The sequence below is a fragment of the Callorhinus ursinus genome, unplaced genomic scaffold, assembly GCF_003265705.2.
Source record: "Callorhinus ursinus isolate GAN/ISIS: 27379988/994484 unplaced genomic scaffold, GSC_fseal_2.0 scaffold27, whole genome shotgun sequence".
Taxonomy (NCBI): Eukaryota; Metazoa; Chordata; class Mammalia; order Carnivora; family Otariidae; genus Callorhinus; species Callorhinus ursinus.
This window is the reverse complement of record NW_027397089.1, coordinates 6,854,714-6,877,323: the sequence shown is the minus strand read 5'-3', so window position 1 is coordinate 6,877,323 and position 22,610 is coordinate 6,854,714. Positions and strand designations below refer to the sequence as shown.

The window sequence follows — 22,610 nt, the reverse complement described above, 5'->3', positions numbered from 1 at the left end:
CCGCACACTTGAAAATAGCAGTATGAGTACATAGCAGTCTTTGAGAGGGTGCTTTGAAGTCCAGGGATGCAACACTGCCCAGTGGTCTGCATGTGGATTTGATCTCGGGAGTTGTCAGGACATAACTCGTCACATGTAGAAGCCTGTGTGCCCACAAAATTGCTTGCCTTCCCTCCTCATTTTAATTGGTGATAACTTGCAGGAACTGGCCACTATTGCAGCAATCCGTTCATTAATTTTTCCATTTCTGACGTCTCTCGTCTCTCTGATTGCCCGGCACTTTTGCTCTGCAATTGTTCTGTGTGTGAATACAGCAAAGCCGGGAGAGAGTTAAACAAGTCTCCTGGCAGAGATGGAATTACAGTTGTCAGCCTTAGCTGTCCCCTTTTTCTCTGAGCCAAAGTTTAGTATTTTAGGGCATTTCTAGAGTCATGGAACCCTCGAGAGATTTTTGTCCTTTCTGGTTAAGGTTGCAGTGGAGCCAGAGAATAGTGTGAAGGAAAGAAAATTATGTGTCTATTCATTAACCGCCCCCCCCCCCCCCCCCCCAACACCACCACCGCACTGCCTCTGATTTTGGCCAGTAGTTGCTTTGTGTGCTCTAGTCTCTCAGACACCTAGTAGGTAGCAACCTACTGGTCCCCAAGGGAGGTTAATCCATAGGGAAGGGGCAGAAGGTAGGCAGCAGAAGGGGAGGGAGGGGACACAAAGACCCCCGTGCTCCACAGACCTTACGAGCCTTTTCTGAGTGGTTGAGAAAAGATGTGAGAAAAGATCTTGCCATTTCTCTCTGATATTTACTCTAATGGCAACAAACTTTTCTATGTAGCAAGCTGTAACAATGGTTTCTATTTCTTGAGCTCTTACTCTGGGCTGCAGGTTGTAGACGCTGTTCTAGATGTCACTTCCTATTTCATGCACACAGCATCTCTTTGGGATAAGTATTATTGGCTCCATCACCCCAAAGGGGAAACAGAGGCTCAGTTTCATAAGCTTGCACAGTTATAGGGTCAGCACTTGAAGCCACTCAGACCTCTGTGTCACCTGCCACCTTACAATTGTATACAGCTACGCTTAATCTGTGTACCAGTGCTCAGCATGTTTCATGTCACTTGGTTTTTAAGGATTTACGGAGCTCTATTTCCTCGGAGTGAAGTAGTAATTAAATCAGCATCTTTTTTCCCCCCTCACTTTTATTTCTATTTACTGTAAGTCAAGGATATAGCTACAACACATCATTATTTGGTTTAAAAATTCTTTTTACCCTCCTGAGGGTATTATGTCAGGGATCAATATCAAGAAAACACTAGAGATGATAATTTTTTTAAAAAAATCAATAGCTTGGATTGATACTTTCACCATTCAGGAGGTGAAGAGTGAAAGAGTTCAGAGAGTAGGAAATGAGGTGCTACATGGTGAGAATTTATGGATGAGAGAGCACTTTGTATGTAATTCCAGAATACATTCTAGCCAGTGACTGTTGCAGTTAACAAATGAGACAGACTCAGAGTTAAGAAACTTAGGCTTATGACATACAGAAAAGCATTCCCTCTCGTGACCCCTTTCTGCAAGTGTTCCCCTTTTCAACTCTTACTGTGTGTGATATGTGCTTTTCCCCACTTCACAGAGCGGGAAACTTAGCCTCAGATGAACTGAGATTCAGTGACTTGTCCAAGGTCACATAACAGTTGGGTAGTGGGGCTGAGATTTCCCTGTATAAGCCTGGGCTCATAATCCTTAGTAGTATGCCTCTTCACTAAGTGGTCTGTTTTGGGGTGGCAATTTCATCTTCAACTCAATATTGAAAAGCTTCTTCTCTTCAAGTGAATTTGAGCATGCTGGGCTCTGGAGAGATGGAATTGTTTACTTTTAACTGCCTATTCATTCAGCCCTTACATGTTTACTTAGGACAAATGATTATGCTGGATGAATATTAAAAACTGTTTTGATCTTACAAAATTTACTATCTGTACCTTTGGGGAGCAAAAACAAATAGCGGGCTGGTAAAATTTAGTGCTTATTTGTAAGTTTTATTTCCTTTGGTTCCCCCAAATTTGCACACACAGAGAGGGCACCATGGTCAGATTTTAAGGACCATTGGCAGCAGGAAAAGTAAGCAACATGAAGCAGAGACCCCCCAGTAACTGCCACCCCAGCGAAGTCTGTTGGCATGAAATATGAATGTCTGGCTAGGTTTAATGGACAATATGAGGTTCTTGTTGAAGAGTGCTCTGTTCACTCTCTGATTGGAAAAACAAAACAAAACTGAGACTCATTTAAATGTACACATTACGGGCACCTTTGAAAACCTCTTACTGTTTTAGTAGCTGGCTATTCCCAGCATGTCCTGCATCACTGTGCGTCAGTGTTGATGAGACACACCTGTCAGGAGATCACACATGGACGACTCATTCCCTGTTTCTTCCTTATCTACCCTCTTAAGTGCATATGTGGCCTCCACCCCCATTCTTTCTTAGGGTATTGTTACTTTTGAAGACATTGTTATGTTGGCAGTGGATGTGGTCTCTAAAATTTACCTGGTCTACTTTCGTTATTTCAAATACTGGAAAACTCAAATTATCTTGATAGTATCTTATCTCAGTGTAGTACTTACTCATAAACTGTTGGCTGTAGTTGTCTTGACCATCCTGTGATGGTTATTATCCCCATACCAGCGATGGCAAAGTGGGGGTGTTTGGGCTAGGGTCAGAGAGCTGCTTCAGGTCTTTCTGTTGCATCGTGCTCTGCTCACAGTCCTGTAAACTTGGGACTGCTGCACCGATCAGGGAGACTGGCCTAAACATGTATCCTGTCTAGTCTTCAAGGAGTCCATTAATCTCTGTGCACTACATTGAAACAAATTAATTTTTTCTTTTCAATTCAAAAGTTATGAGACTTTAATCTAGCATCTGAAGCTGATGAGCAGTGTTTAATTGTATTACTGAATATGGGGCTTAAAACCAGTGTATTCTCTTTTTAAAATTATTTTCTTTATTTTTTTGAAAGAGACAGAGATAGCAAAAGAGAGCATGAGCAGGAAGGAGGGGGAGAAGCAGACTCCCCGCTAAGCAGGGAGTCTAACATGGGGCTCCATCCCAGAACCCTGGGATCATGACCTGAGCTGAAGGCAGACGCTCAACAGACTGAGCCACCCAGGCCCCCTAAAGTTATTTTCCATTATGATAAATGAGCATTTGTTGATTTAAGTATTTGTTGAGTTAACATGTGTAGACACCCTAAGAGTGCTGGATCAAAATATGTTTAGTTCAGTGCTTATGTAGCCGTATGTTACATGTTGTGAAACAATATAAAGATGCCCTCCTATGGAGTAGGGGAGGGCGGGGGGGCAAGTGATCTGCCTGGTATGCTTGTGGTAAAGGGGTCTTTGAACTACCCTTTGGCAACCACCCTTAGCATATGCCTGTCTGTGTAGGAGGTGCTAGTGTGTACCTAACACAGAGCCTACCCACTAGGTAGGAAGAATGGGAAGCATTCTGAGTAGAGAGACAAGGGAGGGAGGTGGTTATGCATTCTTCCCTTCGCACTTGCTCCCACTGCTGAAAGAAATATTAAGCCTACTATATACAAAATATCTTTGGTTCTTGGCATAAGGCTAAGCAAGACTACTCTTGGTTGTATTGAATTGCTTATCTCCAATTGCTAAAATTTGGAAAATGCATCATTCTTGTGAATTCTAGGGTAGGAGTAAAATTTGAGATATCATTTGGTCATTCCTCTGTCCCCAGGCAGAATGGCACCCAACTTGGAGAGCTAATTTTCTTTAGATATCCAGCACATTCCTCAATCTGCTTTAGCAGTTCATGCCATTGCCTTCTTGTCAAGTCAGGAATGTCAAGTCAATGTCAAGTCAAGAAAAAGTCAAGTTAAAAAAACTGACTCTCTGGGCCTTTGTATCTCCCTTTCAGGTCTAACTTCAAACTTGTGGCTGTTAACTCAAAACTCTATGCCATTGGTGGGCAGGCCGTTTCTAATGTTGAGTGTTACAATCCTGAGCAGGATGCCTGGAATTTTGTGGCACCCTTACCAAATCCTTTGGCTGAGTTCTCTGCGTGTGAGTGTAAGGGAAAAATTTACGTCATTGGAGGATATACCACCAGAGGTAAGTGAAGGGGCCAAGTAAGTGATCCTTTTCTATGTGAGCTTCAGCAGCCTGGGGAAGGGCAGGAGGGTGCCAAGGAAACACTCTGGTGTACATATTGTAATTTCATACATTATATACTGGATATTTACATATCTGGAAGGAAGAGAGTTGTGTATTACAGGGGTGGTTTGGACAGGAGGGACCTTTGATGCCTTTGTGTGAGCATGAACATTGAACGGAGTAGAGGATGCTATGAAGAGAATATGTATTTTCTTTCTGCTCTGGAAATGCAGCCCTGTGACCAGCTGTCTTGTGACTTGATTGGGTAACTGCCATCCTTCTCCCAAACACACTTAACACTATGGAATGTAGGGCCAGGACATCCTCGTGGATCTTTGTTTTCACTTTCTTCCTTCTTGAGCACAAACATATCAGACAGTTTCCAGAAACTCAGCTCGAGGCTGTTGTACACATATCCTAAGAGGTTTATAAGAGACATGAATGTAAGAGAATTCTTTCCTGACCAGAGGTGGGAGGCGGTTGTGTTATGTATTAAACTACTTTTTTTTGGTGGGTATTTGGTATTAATAATTTGGAGATAAGTTTCTCCAGTAGGTTTTATACTGCTGTTCTTGGTAGGAAGCATCTCACGTGATAGTGATAATAAACAGCTTGGTTGTGTTGAGAGAGGCAGGGGTGGGCCACCAGGAAGAGGTGTGTCTTTCCTTTTATCCCTCTCCCCCACTTGTGTCCAAGTTACCTCTTAAACAAAGAAATTTATTCTTTTAATTTTTAAAAAAGATTTTATTTTTTTATTTGACAGAGAGAGACCCAGCGAGAGAGGGAACACAAGCAGGGGGAGTGGGAGAGGGAGAAGCCCGCTTCCCGCTGAGCAGGGAGCCCGATGTGGGGCTCGATCCCAGGGTCCTGGGACCATGACCTGAGCCGAAGACAGACGCTTAACTGACTGAGCCACCCAGATCCCCCTTGGCCAAAGAAATTTATTTCTTAATTTGGTTTATCTGACTGAAAAATGCCCAGAACTTATAGAAAAGGTATAACAGGACGCTTAGGACTTTTAGTCACATTGAGGTAGTAGAGTTACCATTATATCTGACATAGTGAAATAACCTCTCTCTCCTTTATGGTACAACACGGGAGGACAGAGCTACTGTCCCGCTGACAATAAGTATGGAGAAAGGATGCTGATATGTAACTTTGTAAAGGACAGAAATCCACATGCTAATAGAGTGTAGGTGCCAAAAAATCTTTTCACCAAATGTGTCTTGTTTGGGGGATTTATGTTAGAGGAAGAAGTTAAATGTCAAGTGTTTTATGAGCATCCAATTTACTGTGTGTGCAAAAGATTCTGAGTAACACTTCTTAGAGTATCTCTAAGCAATTGCTGTGGTGGGGAGGATGGTGAGTGGTGTTGTAGTTTCCTGTGGCCGACTTAACAAACAACTACAGCTTGGTGGCCTAAGACAATATAAGTGTGTTCTCTCAGATTTCTAGAAGCCAGAAGTCTGAAATCAAGGTGTGGGAGGTCACATCCCATCTGAAGGCACTGGGGGACAATCCTTCCCTGCCTCTTCCAGCTTTGGTGGCTTGAGGTGCTCCTTGGCTGGTGGCTGCATCACTGCAGGCTCTGCCTCCATCTTCACACATCTTCTCCTCTGTCTTTTCCGCTTCTGTCTCTTATAAAGACACATTCCTTTTTGGATTTTAGAGCCCACCTGGGTAATCTAGGGTGATCTCATGTTGAGATCCTTAACTTCATGTCATCTTCAAAGCCCCTTTTTCCAAGTAAGGTCACAGTCAAAGGTTTTGGGGTTAGGGGGTAGATATATCTTTTGGGGGGCCACTGTTGAACTCAGTACAGGTGCTGTGTTTATGCATTTAAGGAGAGGCAGTGACCAAGAGGAGTGCATGGGAAGCAGTGAGCTTTTTTTTTTTTTTTTAAATACCCTCAGGTTTTCATCCCTGTGGAGCTATTCCCAGTGCCCCTCTCTAGTGACTTTCCACTGAAGATAAGGTAATTGCCAGCTTTTTTTGGTGACAAATAATTGAAAAAGAGAGAGAGAGAGATCTAGCAGCCATTTCTTTTACCTTCAACTTTGGTGTTTGGGTACAGTGGTCAACTTCATGTGCTTAATGAAACCATAGCCCCCAGAGAATTCCTGTGTGTGCATATGTACCTCTGTGTGTGTCTGTGTGCCTCTTCTCCTAGGAAAGTAAATACAGTTATTTACTTTTGAACATTTCTAAGAATTCTGATTCCTCCCTCGATTTTGTAACACAGAATGCACCCTGTGGGCTGACATAATGCACACATATCCCTTGGCTTCTCTTGTGACCAGAAGCTGGGAAGCACTGACAGGCAGCACTGTAACCCAAGGAGTACTCTGCTGGTAGATTTCCTAGTTTTTCCATGACCCTGGCTGAGCAAATGTTCTTTAGATTTGACCTGGAAAACCCTTGCTTGTGTGTTTTCTAGTTTCTCAAGCCACTACTAATGTACCTTCTTCACTTGGGCCACCCATGGTGATTCCTGCCCCGGATTCCCCAAGCCAAATACCTGTGATGGGATGGTTGGGTGATGTGGATGGATGGATGTTTGTGTAAGGGTTGAAAATGGGTTTTCTGAGATGAGAGGGCGGGACAGTTCCTTGTACTCTGAAACACCCCTCCTCTTCTGCGTGGGATCTTCCCAGCACTTCCTAATAGTTACCTGGATTTAAAATAAGGAATCATAATTGTCATAAAACAAAATGCAGGGCTCAAAGTTGGGTTCTTGGCCTGCTGACTTCTTAAGTTAGGTAGACTTTTAAAATTTAGGAAGTAATAGTTCACGATTTTTATGGTAGCTGTTTGACTATATTAATTCCATAGTAGGCACTGAGGAAATTAAAAGAAATTCAATAGAAAGCAATAGTAACCACTCAAGGGAAGAAGGGTGATTTGTTAAAGTTCAGAATCACCTCTCAACGTAAAAGCAAAAAGGTTATTCCACCAACTCAAACCACCTCATCATGGTCTGAGCCCTTATTGGATGAGGAGAGAAAACATTTACAGAAGACCTGGGAAGACCTTCAGACCTGGAACTGAGAAATACAGGGAAGCCTCACTAGAATAAGCCCTTTATTCGTGCGGTGGGAAGCCGGGTTACTAAGGAGCACTTTTTGATCAACTGGAACCAAACTCCCTTGGACTGTCTCCGGAATGAGTTTTATTACAATAGCTACAATAAAAAGAAATACAGGGAGGTATTAGTGTGGGTGGAAAAGAGAGGGACAGTTTCCTAAAGCTGTAGCAATTCTGAAATTTCTACAGGCATGGAGACATGTGCACACACAGGGTTCAGTCTCCTTTCTGTTCTTTCTGTGCCCTCTTGACTTGGTACCAGAGGTGGTGGTGGAGCTCCTTCAGCCTTGCTAACTTCGGGTGGGTCCTTTTGTGTCAGGAGGAAGCGTTGTACCCCTTAGTTCCATGTCTGTTCCCAAGCTGACTTTGTCTCTTATGCTGATGGATTTTGTTGTTTGTTTAAACAACAGCAACAAACAGAAAGTTCATTCTTTCTGATAACTCAGGGCATTTTTTTCTTCTGCTGAGGCTAAAATATGCCACTTATTCTTTCCTAGAGGAGAAGAGGATAAAAAAGAACAATTAAAAAAGGAAAAATGAAACTAGATACTTTAAATTTCCCAAGTGTTTTTTCAAAATGAGAGTAGGCAATATTTTTCCTTAAAGCAGCTATGAATTCAAGATAATGTTAAAGGAGGCTTTGATCGACTTTCTGATTTTATTCACACAAGAACTAGCCATTTCTTGGGAAGCAGGCACGGGGAGAGGGGGTGAGGGAAGGGCCTTTGTGAGTATGTCTCTGCTGTTAGAGTTGGGACATGGAATTGCCAAGTGATTCCACGGCTTGAAGGCCACAGGTGAGACTTTCTGGGGTTTCTCCTGACTTGGAATTGTGTGTTATTTCCTTTAGACTGCCCCTGAAGATCTTGCGTGGCTCATTTGTCTTATTTAGTAGAGTTGGTTGTCAAGAGTAGATCCCCTTGGGGCTCTGCCTGTCATCTGTATTAAGAAGTCAGTAATTCTGGGCGCCTGGGTGGCTCAGTTGGTTGGGCGACTGCCTTCGGCTCGGGTCATGATCCTGGAGTCCCGGGATCGAGTCCCACATCGGGCTCCCTGCTCGGCGGGGAGTCTGCTTCTCCCTCTGACCCTCTTCCGTCTCGTGCTCTCTATCTCTCATTCTCTCTCTCAAATAAATAAATAAAATCTTTAAAAAAAAAAAAAGAAGTCAGTAATTCTGAGCTATTGAGGAGATTTCCAAGGCTCTGATTCTTTTTACCCTTAGACTGGTGGTTCTAAAATGCTCCAATCACAGAGGACCGTGGCCTGGCCCTCTTGATTCTGAGGGCCTCCCAGGGAGGGGACACACCTGATGCAGATAAGGGGGATGATTCTAAACAGATCTCCTCCCAGCCATTTGGAAAACTGTTGTCCCAACCTCTGCTTCTCTGGAATAGTTTTGCCTCTGTGTGACCAGAAGATTTCAGGTGGGGGCAGATGTTTATCACAGCGTAGACGGGCAGTGGTATTCCTTGTGGCCGTGTCCTCATTTGGCTTCTTTCTTCCTTTCAGACCGCAACATGAACATTTTGCAGTACTGCCCCTCGGCCGACATCTGGACACTCTTGGAAACCTGTGATGTCCACATTCGTAAGCAGCAGATGGTATCTGTTGAGGAGACCATCTACATCGTGGGCGGCTGTCTGCACGAACTGGGGCCCAACCGGAGGAGCAGCCAGAGTGAGGACATGCTCACCGTGCAGTCCTACAACACGGTCACGCGGCAGTGGCTCTACCTCAAAGAGAACACGTCCAAATCAGGTCTTAACTTGACTTGCGCGCTTCATAACGACGGCATCTACATCATGAGCAGAGATGTGACCCTGTCCACCAGCCTGGAACATCGAGTTTTCCTCAAGTACAACATCTTCTCAGACAGTTGGGAAGCATTCAGGCGTTTCCCAGCCTTTGGACACAACTTGCTGGTCTCCTCTCTTTATCTGCCCAATAAAGCAGAGACATGACTGAACTGACTTAGGATTTAAAAGAAACCTGGTTCAAGGCAGAAAAAGAAAAAAAAATGTAGTGTCCCATTTCCAGGGAGGCCGATTTCTAAAAGGAAAACGTGGGTTGAAGTAGGTCACATGTACAATAGCTGTAAATAAGCTTACTTGAACTAATTACTTGAAAACTTGTGGAGAAAAGAGACCAACTTTATTATTTTTTTAATTATTGATTTTTAAATGATGGGAGCAAATCCATGATAATATTTTCTTCCAAATATGGTACCCTTGGGCCAGTGACTGAAACTAATCATCAAAAAGAAGATTCACTGTGTCTGCTTTAGTAAAGGGCCAAAGTCAATAGTTGACGTGAACGGTAAAGATCATTTTAAAATCCGTTTTATTTAGGTCACTTGAAATATCATTAATACCTTAAGGGAGAGATTTTTATTGTTGCTATTCATTTACTTGACAAACATTTATATTAACACTGTCATTCACCCCTTTTCTCCCCTATTCATACCCACATATACTTCCAGTGGTTTAAAAATAGGGTTCTATGTTTAATTATTTTATTTGCACACTGCTTTCCAGGAAATTTACAATGATGGAGCCCTACAGTGAGTCCTTGCAAGAATCCAGTCCTCCCAAAACCTTTTTTAAAAACATTCTCAGCTATTTTTCCAAACTTTTTTGCAATTATGTGTACTGAATAGACAGATGTAACCTCTTATTTCATTTAGGTGGCAGATTGCAAATTTATGTGGTCAGATAAGTTGCATTGCTGGGCATTCCGTATTGTTTAAAAGAGAGGATATATTGTTTAGAAGGATGGATATATATATATATATTTTTTTTTAAATCGAGTCTTAGATTTAAATGGGAAGGGAAGGGAAGACCAAATAAGAACAAAAATTGCCTTTAAGGTTACTTTTAATGAATGTATTTGACTTAGTTCTGTTTATAAGGTAAAAATAGATAACTTTATCACCTTTAGATCAGCCATCTTTCTAATTTAATCTTAGCCTTTTAATTCATGCTTTGCTTTTATGAGGGAAGGTGAGGATAGCTGTGGAACTTTGGTGCTGGAGAGGGAAGGAGCTCGTTAGAAGAGGAATGGCCTCTGGTGGTATCTTTGAAATTTGGTAAGGTGCTCTACTTGTCTTGGTCATTGAATCAGATGGAACCCAGCTCCAGCAGTAGTCAATAAGTCAGTTGACATGAATAAAAAGCTTCTGCCAATCCTAGCTCCATCCCTTTAAAAACGTATACTTACAGAAATGTTATTCTTTCTGAACTTCTCTGATCTTTTGTAATGGAATCAGTGAAACTGGGAGCTGGAGTCCATCCTTCTGCTCTAACACTCCAGCTACAGTGAGCCTCACTTTAAGAACGTCCGCAGAACAACAACAAAAAAAAGTGATCATGGCAAATCTGTGTGTCCCGCAGACAGTATCCAGTACCTCCTGTAGGCATTTGCTGCGTAGACATGGTGCAGAGGGTTGATCACTTCAGTGGAGTTCCCCAGGTTCTCACAAGGTCACTACAGGGTTTCTTGACAATCATGGCCTGCGAGTAGTGAAATTCAGGGTCTGGTTGTAAAAATTCTATTTGCACAACTTTTCAGGAATACTTCTATTAAGTAAATTGAGGCAAGCCTTTATTGTGCACCTGGAGACAGCTCTTGGATCTTGTCACCAAATAATCATATCAGTACTCTATTTACACTACTTAAGGGTTTCTAAGCCATACCCATTCGTTCTCAAATACTTAGCCTTTTTTTTTTTAAACTCTGAACTGAAATCTTCTTGGGGATGGTACTTTAATAATAGATTTATATTAATTTATATTCATTATGGAATTGAATTTCCAGTGACCTATAATTTCACTGCATATATTTAAAAATCTAATTTATTTTAGATAGTGTTAACTTTTATTGCTACAGATCTTAACTTTTTTTTAAAGCTTAACCTTGTATATTCAGAAGATTCTAGCCAGTTGAATTAGTTCTGGACAATTAGACCTTAGCTTGTAAATAACCACATCATATAAAATGTAATATTGTTGCTGCCAACCAGTTCTCTTCCTGATTACATTCTTTGGGTCTGTTTTCCTCATGCCAACAATTAGATTCTTGGACCAAGTGAAGGCATACTCTGATCCACAAAGCTCTTTTTATAAACCGGGTTTGATGTGTGTGTATGTGCTTATTATCTGTGTGTGTGTGAGTGTGTGTGCGTGTGCATGCACGCACGTCCTGGCATATTATATCTCTAAGATACACAGACTTCTAACAAAGTTTTTGTTACTCTGGACTGCCAGCAGTACTTGGGCAAGGCGGAATGTGCAATAAGAACAGATCTGTGGATTTGGGTCGTCATCCTTCCTGCTGTGCACATCAGCTATGTTGGCATTTTGAGGATAATTTTAATTTAGCTGTGTTCTCATGTTGGTGCCAATGTTGTAGTGAAGACTCTACCTATAATGAGGGAATGTTGTTTTGAAAATCCCCTGTCATCCCCCAGGACTTTGCTTTTTTTTTTTTTCCCAATTAAGTGTGTATTTTAATTCCAGTATAGTTAACATACAGTGTTATATTAGTTTCAGGTGTATAATATAGTACTCTTTGATAATATCCCTCTATTTTCTTCCTTTCTCTAAATGCTTCATCCTTCTTTTCTGACATGCTTCTGAGGAGTGCCAATCTCCCACTATGGTGAGGGGAGTTAACGGGAGGACCCCAGCTCGTGGGAGGACCCCTGCTAGTGGGAGCCACCTTGCCAGAAGCAACCTATTTTACGAAGAATGGTCTGAGTGGCAGAGTGAGTCCTGAGTGTGGATTGGTAGAGGGAGGTTGGTTCTCCCTGTCATTCTTCCTGGCTTTCTTCTTAACACCCTTGGTTTCAGAGGCCTCTCCCCTTAGCATCCTTGAAAGTTTTTCTGATGAAAGTGTAGGAGTTGATTATTTCGACAGTGTGAGTTAAGTCATAACAATGAAGTACTGAGAAGGTTATGGATTCTATTAAGAAACAAATAGATTAAGCATGAATACCAAAGAGAATTGATCTTGGCCATGTTTTTTTGAACCAAAATCCCAAGTAATTGCAAATGCCTTAGATGTCAATGATGTCAATTAAAGTTGTACTGAGATGGACAAAGCCCTTTCTCTCCGAAGGGAATTAGAAGGAAATGCTTGTTTTCTTTCAGTAAAGATTTACTTAATGAGCATTGTAAATACCATGTTTTCAGATTTCCAGGTAAAGTCATGACCATACCTGTTTGGCCACACAGGTAAATCGAGTGGAAAGGCCCTTGGCCTTCTTGATCAACCAACATCTAATGAGCAGTGGCTTAATGCAGAGCACTTGTGAGGCAGCATAGTGACAGGAAGGGAATATGGGTGAGTTGTCGGGATGCCTTTTTCCTAGACCAGGGCTGGGGAATATGTAACATGTGTGCCACCATTCTCTGATGGTGGCATCATGAATGAGTAGTACTCCTTTCCTCTGTGCTAGGAATTGGCCCCACAGTCCATGTCATCAGTGCTGCCGGGCATCCATTGCCCATCCATCAGAATGAGATGAATGAAGTCTCTTTCTCATCCTGCCTTAGACAGAGGAGTGAATGAATTAGGTGAGTAGATACCACCCAGAATGGCTTTGAAAGCACTGAGCTGATTCAGCTCCATTCCCTGGTTCCCAGAAATACTTACTGAAAGTCTGTTGTGTGCAGGACAATATTAAGAACTAGGGAGATAGACGTAAATGAACCATGTCCCTGATCTGGAAGAGCTTACAGCTTTGTAAAAATGTTTGCCGTAATCATTATAACCCATGTCCTCAAAGATGCTACCTTTGGCATACTGGGGCTTTCTGGCCTGGCCGTCTCTTCAGTCCTGACCCAATCTGTCCACTGCTTCATGATCTACTAACAATTCTAATGAACCAGCTTTTCTCTAAATTTGAACATCACAACCTATGTTTCTGTTTTAATGGTATGCTTTTTTTCTCACTACTTTTCATAGTCTTCTCTGTACTTCATCTTTCAAAAAAAATGATATGTGATCTGCTTTAAAGATAATTACTAGGCATACAGCCTATTTGGCTAAGGGCTCAGCAGCTTGATCCCGTGAGAAGGAGGAGCAAAGTCAGGGAAGTGAGTATTGGGGGAGAGGCGAGCTGTTCATGTGTGTGTTTGTACCTATGCCTTTAAAACACTTCCATAAAAAGCATTACTAAATGGTCATTAAGACACTAGTCCTGACTGAAAGTCAGTTGATGTTGCCTGTGTGATCACTATCAAAGGGTGGTTTCCTGTTCTTATGTTTCATTCATGTAAGAATATTTGCTGTTTTTCATTTTCTTGTGTTGATTTAGGAACACGATATAAAATACACACCAGTTGACATAATGCTAACTTCTGCACCTGACATAACTATTTTTATCCATCCCTCTAGGACACATTAAATGTAAAATATGGTCAATTTTGAGGAGCAAAAGGCCACTGAGATGACTTTGGTAGTGTTGGCTGGTACTTTCTCAAATGGATGTCGTAGTTTATTACTAGTAAAGAAAAGGAAAATGTAATTTGCATTATTGTGTCATTTTTCTAAGAAAAATCTTAGGGGGTTCTTTAGATGTCTCTACAATGTTTTCATATCTAGTGGTCATTTTAGGAAATTTGATAGTCTGTAGAATGAACAATTATGTTTTGTTATGACCGACACTTTGTTAAAAAGGTTGTATTGTGTCTTCAAGTGTGGCTTAAAATGTAAACATTATGGTATGATTCATTCAAATACAATGATGCCTATGATGCACTCACTCAAATAGCATTTGTTCTGTGTTTATAACTAGAACCATAGAAGAAAATCTCTTCAAATAAAATAGTTCAAAATCTTAACAATCCATACTGTTGTCCGTTAGGTACCATGTACCAGCTGTGTGGTCAGGGCTGTGCCAGAGCAGAGAGGACATGGGTCCCTCAGGTGGGGGGCTCCTGACTCACTGGGAGGGCTGGACTAGCATCTGGGAACCAACTAGAGAGGCGGTAGTCCTGTTGGAAGATGGGCCAAATGGGGTAGCAGAGAGTGCCAGAGCCTTTAGGGTTTGGAGGAGAGGGATCTGGGACAAAGATCTCTGAATCCTTAGAATTCTGCAGTCTCAATCCCGCCATTCAGTAATTACAGCCCACCATGATCTCTTCCACCCTGTTTTCTAATGTTTCCCACTGTTTCCTTTAAGCACCCCTCACTCCAGGAAAACTGGAACACACAACTCCTTGCCTTTTTTTTTTAAGATTTATTTATTTGTTTGAGAGAGTTGGGGAGGGGGAAGAGAGGGACAGAGGAGAGAGAATCCCAAGCAGACTCCCTGCGTAGTGCAGAGTCCGATGTGGGGCTTGGTCTCATGACCCTGAGATCACAACCTGAGCCAAACCCAAGAGGAGGCTTCACCAACTGTGCCATCCAGATGCCCCACAACTTCTTTTGAGTAGGGGGAGTAGCTGGGGTTCAGGGCAGCATCACAAAATGGGGTTCAGTTACTAGATGACATCCCATGGATGTCCATTCCCTTCCATCCTTTGATTGCCCCACGTGCAGGAACCCACCTGCCCACACATGCCCTCCTTATATGTACAATTTTAAGAATGATCCAACTTAAAACAGCCCTGCTACCTCATAAGAAACCCGACATACCCACCTTTACACCAAGGGAAGCAGTCAAAAATCAGATCCAGCCACTGCATCCAAAGGTGACATCACAGCTCCCTGCATCCCAAGTCCAGGGTTGTCAGGGGATGTCCATCCGGAACCCCCATGGGTGACCACTCAGTTCTGACAATCTGTCATGAATAATTCAGATTATTTCCTACACACCCAAGACACACGAAAACAACCACACTCAGCATGAACTGAGCTCCTACTCTGTAAGGAACTCTTAAGCATTTGTAAAATTGAACCGATTTCATCCTCACAACAATCCCATGTGGTAAATACAAATATTATCCCATGTTGCAATCGGGGAACCTGAGGCACTGCAGGTCACACATTCCTATTTGGGAAAAGGGAGAAGGAAAAACTGCAGTCACTGGTCCAAACTGTATACTTCTTCCTGCAGTTAAGGGCTAGCAAGAGCTCCCTGCTCCAAAGGTGGAGTGGGTGCCTGGTCAGCTAATCTGGGAACCCTTGCTTCTGCCTTGCAGCAGGATGTTCCGGGGGCCTGCCCATGCGGTAGCCCTCTTCCTATTGGAATGGTTATTGGAAGGGGTGATGTGTGGAGGGAACCTGAGAATTTCTGTAGAGGCTGGGGGATCCTCTCTTCGCAGGCCACTAACATTTCCTTGGCAACAAAACCCCTTTAAGAACCCGGTTAGAGCTTGGCTGATCTGGATCTCTGGCAACTCCATGCGCTAAAGGCCCAGATCTAGTGGGGCCTGGTTTTTTAACCTTGAAGCCCATCTTTGTGGTATCTGTCTTCCTGCCCATACTCTTTACCCCTAGCTTAATGGCTCCAATCTCTTCCTCAGCTTTGGGAAAACCTACAACAATAGGGGTCTGCCCTTGCCAGGGTGCATCCCAAGGAATGCTGCTTTCATAGAAATGCTTGCCTCTCTGTGGCAGGAGGTGTTTGGGAGGGGTTCTGGGCATGAATTCCCACTGTTTCTTTGCCTGTTCCGAAGGCCCAGTCCCGCTATATTTTCCTGTTTGTTCATGCACCTTTGATGGAAACAGAGGCTCTGGCTCTTGCAGTTCTGCGAGGCACACACTGTCTGACCCTTTGCCATTGCCTGGCTGCAGGCAGAAGGGTGAAAAGCCTGGGCAACAGAGGAAGACTGGCTGAGTCAGCTTCCCAGTTCTGCCACTTTCTAGCTGTATAGCCTTGGTCAGGTAACTGCGTCTCCCTGGGCCTTGGGGCTTTTTTTGTTTTTGTTCTTGTTTTTTAACTGTAAAGTAGGGATGACCACTATCTCTACTCTGTGGAATTATTGTGCAAATTGAATGAGGAAATCCATGTGAAGTGCTCAGTGAAGATGAGCTGTTACGACTACCAGAGCTGTTGGCTGTTTTCTATATACCTTCAAATGGGCTAGCATGGCGAGCAGCTTATGCCCTTCTTAAAATACCTACTGAAGCTATTGAGAAGTAGCTAACAAATTCCAACATCCTGATGTGTTTCTGTCATTTCTCCCAAAGAACTGGCTTGAAGGGTTTGAGTTCCAAGATAGAGCAGTATCATCAGCTACCTTGCTTCTCGCGTAAGGATAATGATGGGGAATCCTACCTATTCTGCCTCTCATTTTTACTTAGTTGGTCCTGTATTTCAGTGTTAGATAGTTGGACCATCCCATCCCAAGTACCAGACTCTTTATCAGGACTTTGTTGGGACCAGCTCAGGTCATGTGTCCATCCCTAGGGTAACCACCGTTGCTGGGGGCTTGAAGGGAAAGCTCCAGGCTCAACCACATGCTAATGGATGAATACCAGATAAGAGGGGTTCCTCCTGCCAGAAGAAAGGGGTGTCGACTGTTGTATCCTGAAAAGACCATCTGAACAATCTGTTGCTTGAGCAGAGCTAAACTCTTTATGCTTACTGCAGTGAGGGAGGGACATCACCTTGAGTCTTAGCCATGTCTCAGAAGGAGGACTTCAGGTTTTCAGGCCTGGGCTGGATGATCTTAAGGCAGATTTTGAGACTGGGCAGTTTATGATATGAGAGCTTTGGGCGCAGCACTTTGTGGGCATATTGCAGTGAGATCTTGCAGCTGGCCTTGATGAGTAAGCTGTTAGTCTTGGTGAAGTAAGCGAAGTACTGGCTCCATAGTGTTATGAAAGATAATTCCTTATGACAATTACATAATAGTTCTTGTATGTTTCTTATTCCTGTTCTAGATTGTAGTTTCCTTGATGATACAGTGTCGTATTCATTTTTTATCATCCTAAGTCAGGGAATACAACAAAGCCTTGTACAGAGCAGATGCTTAACATATTTGTTGAATTTGGAAGATCTTGAAGCCTAGTTGGGTTTTCTAAAAAGAAATCTAGGTTTTGGTGTATCCAGCCATAGCATTTCCTTAAAGGAATTAATTTAGTGGTTTTTTTTTTTTTCTTTTTTTTTGATCAGCAACTTTTAGTAGAAGTACCTTGCAGTGTACTTTTCTCTTCTACTAATGTACATAACCCATTAAACAGATGGGAGGAGTTTCAGCTTCTGATTGGAGCTGGAAGGGAAATTTGCCCACACACAGTAGTGGTGCTGGTACTTAGGAGCCCAGGAGCACTGCAGGAAAAGGGGGATTGAGCCCCATCACTTTGTTATCGTCTTGTGAATGGAATAAATATCAGGGCTTGAGCGATAGTATTGTCACTTAGAGAAGTGACTTCTTTTTGTAATATCTGAGTTGAATGCTACAAATACACAGTTTCCGGAATTTGAATACTAGATGGAAAGAGAAGTAGAAAACTAGACAGATATTGTTGCTGGAAAGTGTGTTGACTCACTCAAAGAGGGCCAGTTTCCCAACTGCAGTCTGATTCTGCCCCCCGCCCCCACTCCCCCCACCCCGGGGCCTGGGAAGGGCTTGCTGAAGGGTGAGGAAGTCCATGGAATGGAGAGTGTACTGCTCACATCATGTCCAGCCCTGGCAGATGTCAAGGTGGCACTGGGTGGAGGACAAGGGATCTAAGAAGAGATACTATGATACAAGCAGTGTGTGGCTACAGGTGATTTTTCTCATGGTCTGGTATGTTTGTATATGTTTGCCTGCTTGCGTTATTTTATCAAAGTTTCTGCCGCTGAAGCAATGTATTTTTGAAAGTCTGGGGAGGGGAAGTATTGTATTAGTTTCCTAGGCTTCTATAAAAACATCACAAAGTGGGTAGCTTAAAGGAGCTGAAACTTACTGTCTTGACAGTTTGAGGCTGGAAGTCCAAAATCAAGGTTTCAGTAGGGCCATGCTCCCTCTGAAATCTGTAAAGGATTCCTTCCTTGCCTCTTCCCAGCTTGTGGTGGTTTGCTGGCAACCTGGGGCTCCTTGGTGTGTAGCTTTATTAATCCAGTCTCTGCCGTCATCCTCACGTGGTATTCTCCTTGTATTTCATGGCCACCTTAGGAAGTCACCCTGGACTAGGAGCCCCACCCCGCTTGAGTGTGATCATACCATAACTAGTTACAGCTGCAACAACTCTACTTGCCAAAGAAGCTCCATTCCTTGGTACCGGGGGGTAGGACTTCAATATCTTTTTCTGGGGGGAACACAATTGAACCAATAACAAATACTATGTCTTCCTCTAAAACTTTTTAATTGTCGCCTGTTTTCTACATAATGCTATTAGTGGAGAGGGGGCCCAGTTCGTGAAAGGAGGTCTGCTTTGATTTGCCTACTTCCCCCCAGCTCCCCACCTCCTCATCAGGGGGCGTCTTTTAGTAACCATAAATCTAAAATAACAGAATAGATTAGTCCCCTACTGTTAATCGTGCTTTGATTTCTGTTTGATGAATGAATTTTGATTTCTATTTTTAGTGACAAAACAAGGTATCTTTCTTAGCTAAGTGCATGACTTAGCAGGTTTACATGATGTTTGTGAATTTATTGCCATCAGTGTCCAGTTTCCCACATAGAATAACTTCTGCTAACCACTTGAATACCTGGAAGGTACCCACCAATCAGACTTCTTTTAAAGCACCAGATATGGACTCTTGCTAATTGAAGGAGAAGATGAAGAAGAGGAAGAAGAGGAAGGAGAAGGAGAAGACGAAGGATGAGAAGGAGAAGAAGAAGTAGTAGTAGTGTTAGTAGTAGTAATAGTAGTAATAGTAGTGGTATTAGTAGTAGTGGTATTAGTAGTAGTAATAGTAGTAATAGTGGTGGTAGTAGTAGTAGTGTTAATAGCAGTAGTAATAGTAGTAATAGTAGTGATGGTAGTGGTAGTGTTAATAGTAGTAGTAGTAGTAGTGGTGGTAGTAGTAGTAGTGGTAGTAATAGTAGTGGTGGTAGTAGTAGTAGTGTTAATAGTAGTAGTAATAGTTGTAGTAGTAGTAGTGTTAATAGTAGTAATAGTAGTGTTAGTAGTAGTAGTGGTAGTTGTAGTAGTGTTAATAGTAGTAATGGTGGTGGTGGTAGTAGTAGTAGTAATAGTAGTGGTAGTAGTAGTAGTGTTAGTAGTAGTAATAGTGGTAGTAGTAGTAGTAGTGTTAGTAGTAGTAATAGTAATAGTAGTGGTGGTAGTAGTAGTGTTAATAGTAGTGGTAGTAGTAGTAATAGCGGTAGTAGTAGTAGTGGTAGTAGTAGTAGTAGTAGTAGTAGTAGTGGTAGTAGTAATAGTAGTGGTAGTAGTAGTGTTAATAGTAGTAGCAATAGTAGTAACAGTAGTGGTGGTAGTAGTAGTAGTGTTAGTAGTAGTAATATTAGTAATAGTAGTGGTAGTAGTAGTAGTGGTAGTTGTAGTAGTGTTAATAGTAGTAGTAACAGTAGTAATAGTGGTAGTAGTAGTAGTGGTAGTAGTAGTAATAGTAGTAGTGTTAGTAGTAGTAATAGTGGTAGTAGTAGTAGTGTTAGTAGTAGTAATAGTAATAGTAGTGGTGGTAGTAGTAGTGTTAGTAGTGGTAGTAGTAGTAATAGTAGTGGTAGTAGTAGGGGAGGAGGAAGAGGAAAAAGGAGGAGGAGAAAAGAAGAAGAAGAAGAAGAGGAGGAGGAGGAGGAGGAGGAAGAAGTAGTAGAGGAGGAGGAGGAAGAAGAAAAAGAAGAGGAGGAGGAGAGGAAGGGGAGGAAGAGGAAGAGGAAAAAGATGAGGAAAAAAGAAAAAGGAGAAGGAGGAGGAGGAGGAGAAGAAGAAAGAAAAATTACTAAAAAGATATGGGTCAGCTCAATATTTAAAAGGAAATCAAAGAAGCTGTGGAACTGTGGCAGCTCTGGCAACTGGGAACTCAAGCACAATGTCCTCAGGACTCCGCCCGGGAGGTAGAGGAACTCTAATTGACTTCAGGACCCACATCACCAGCTCGACATGGAAATTCAAGGAGTGAGCATCCTGACTGTCCAGCTGGAGCCCCGTGCCCACAGCAAGACAGGGCAAGGCACCTTGAAGGAAAGTTCTACCAAGACTGTGCCCGGGGTGAGAAGGTGATTCTCCAGAATAAAACCAACTATTAGGTAATGGAGTCAGGGCAGCCCTGTTCCCGTCCTAGGAACCATCTGACACATTTGTCGTATGTTTCCGAGTACCAGACATGGTAAATCTCTAGTTCTCTGGAGGCACTCGCGGGAAAAGAGAGGTCACCAGAGGCCTGTTCCATAACTACTTTAAGAAAATTTAAGAAACAGATCCAATACCAGGGCTTTAGCATGTTAGATGTCCTAACAATGGCTGCTGATTTATTCAGTTTTCTTTTCTGAATAGCCAATCAGGGGATAAAGAACAGATAAGGGGTATTCATCAACCCTGTTTATTATCATCATCACTGGAATATTCTGTAGCCCAAACTCTGACAGTCTTCTGGGACTTTCACTGGGAACACACTCTCTTTAACCCAAAGCGCCCAATTGTGAGGGAACATTTGAACTTTTTCCATCTGGTCGGTGCCCACAGCAATGCCATCTACTTCTACTACCTTCGTCTGGGCCGCATAATGACTTTCATAGGTCCTTGGCACTTTTGCCTTCACGTGCCTCCTTTTCTGTAAAGGATATTAAAGATTATATTTTTTGATTACGTGGGTGTAAAGACAAATATAATTCAGGATAGAGTCATTATTATATATGTCTTCTGATATCAAAAGAAATTACAAGTAAAACATTTTTATCGGCCTCTAAAAGCGCTGTGGCACTGAGCCCAGGGTGCCTCTCGGGAAGGTCAGCCCAGTGCTCGCTCAGTCTGAGACAGGCCCGCCTCATCTCTCCGCCTCAGCCCTGCTCTGCGAAGGATCCGGAAGCCACAGCCGGCCCCTTTCCGAGAAGTCTGTGCTCAGGCAAGCCCGCATGCAAACAGCCGGCGAGCTGGCCTCAGCCCCACCGCCCTCGGTCTCCTCATTTGTGGGGTGCAGGTAATGATACGAGGTCCTCACTGATTTTTTTTATCAAGATCACCTGAGAACATGTACACACTTCCCACAGGCTCCCCCATGTGGCAGACACTCCGCAGGGGACGGCTGCACCTACCTCTTGCGACCACTCTCCCTGGGTTGTGAGTGCCGCAGCCCCCCGGAAGGGGCCCCTGGAGGAAATCTGGCTGAAGACTTGATGACGTGACCCCTTCCATGACCTGACACATCTGCAGCAGGGGTCTGATGCGGAAGGCCAGGTGGATCATATGTAGTGAAAGCCATTCCTCCAGAACAGCTCCGACACAGAGATGGAGGAGGACCTCGAGCTCCACGGTCTATTTTGAAGAGATGCCGGAACGCAGCGAGTGGAAGCAGTGCACGAGACTGCGTGTGCTGGGACTGCCGGCGCCACTGGTGGGTTCCAGGTCCAGGTAAGGACCTCAGGCTGCCGTGTCACAGAGCAGCCCCGCGCCCCTGGTACAAACGTCTGCTGCAGAGAGGGGGTGCCGCTCCCGGGCTAGCTCCGGGCTGGTGGGTAGATGTCCAGCCCCTCCGCGGCGGCAGACTCATGCACCGTGATCCTGCGCTGCTAAAATCTGAGGAACAAGCCTCGGCCTCTGGTGTTTTCACCGAGGCGAGTAGGTATTTCCCGGTCGTGCTGACGTGTTTTTGTTCTGCAGCCTCTTCTGCTCTGTCGTGGGTCTCGAGCTTCCCTGGTCGTCAGAGGCAGCTTTGTCAAGAGGGGCTTTCCTGTCACATAGTCCTGGCTTTGTTGCGTGGCTTCAAATGTTTCCTGTCACCGGGCCCGCCCCGAGGTCTCTGTCAAGCACGGCGATGCCGGTTTCTCTGGCAGTCACTCTGCTGTGTCCTCCTGAGGTGTGTAGGGTGAGTCAGGCTCTGCTGTCCAAGGAGCTGGGGCGGACCTTACCGAGAGGCGGCTGGGATGAAGCAGCCCCCGCTGGGGTCGCGCGCAGGGTAAACCGTGGCACCGTAGCCCCCAGTTCTGTTTAGGGCCGGACCCATCCAGCACAAAGAAAAACCCACGACAAGAAAAACTCAGTGTTGACAGAGAAGACCGGAGAAAATCCCCCTAGGCTCAGGTTTGCCTGCATGCGACAGAAGCCCTAAAATAACAGTACCGCAAGTAAGGTGGAGGTTCTTTTTTCTCTGACGAAACAGAAGCCTGGAGGGGCGCCTGGGTGGCTCAGTCATTAAGTGTCTGCCTTCGGCTCAGGTCATGGTCCCAGGGTCCTGGGATCGAGCCCCGCGTCGGGCTCCCTGCTCGGCGGGAAGCCTGCTTCTCCCTCTCCCACTCCCCCTGCTTGTGTTCCCTCCCTCGCTGCGTCTCTCTCTGTCAAATAAGTAAATAAAATCTTTAAAAAA

At 43.7% G+C, this 22,610-nt stretch overlaps 1 protein-coding gene and 1 long non-coding RNA gene across 9 annotated transcripts in view; one reads left to right on the top strand and one right to left on the bottom strand.

Annotated features, from left to right (window-relative positions):
* Nucleotides 1-14,091, top strand: part of KLHL42 (kelch like family member 42) — a 36,558-nt gene extending 22,467 nt beyond the window's left edge. For 7 of the 8 annotated variants that reach the window (XM_073877776.1, XM_073877777.1, XM_073877778.1 and 4 more), the window contains 2 exons: nt 3,927-4,120; nt 8,756-14,091. In XM_073877776.1, coding sequence (XP_073733877.1) covers nt 3,927-4,120; nt 8,756-9,207 — 646 coding nt within the window. In that variant the 3' untranslated portion in view covers nt 9,208-14,091. The remainder of the gene's footprint in view (nt 1-3,926; nt 4,121-8,755) is intronic. The other variant, XR_012373956.1, reaches the window with a different exon arrangement.
* On the bottom strand, nt 7,518-21,477 carry LOC141370152 (uncharacterized). Its single transcript, XR_012373958.1, has 3 exons — nt 21,343-21,477; nt 14,889-15,030; nt 7,518-7,739 (listed from the first exon to the last, which is right to left on the bottom strand). It is a non-coding gene; the product is annotated as an uncharacterized lncRNA (long non-coding RNA).
* Nucleotides 21,478-22,610: the final 1,133 nt, after the last annotated feature.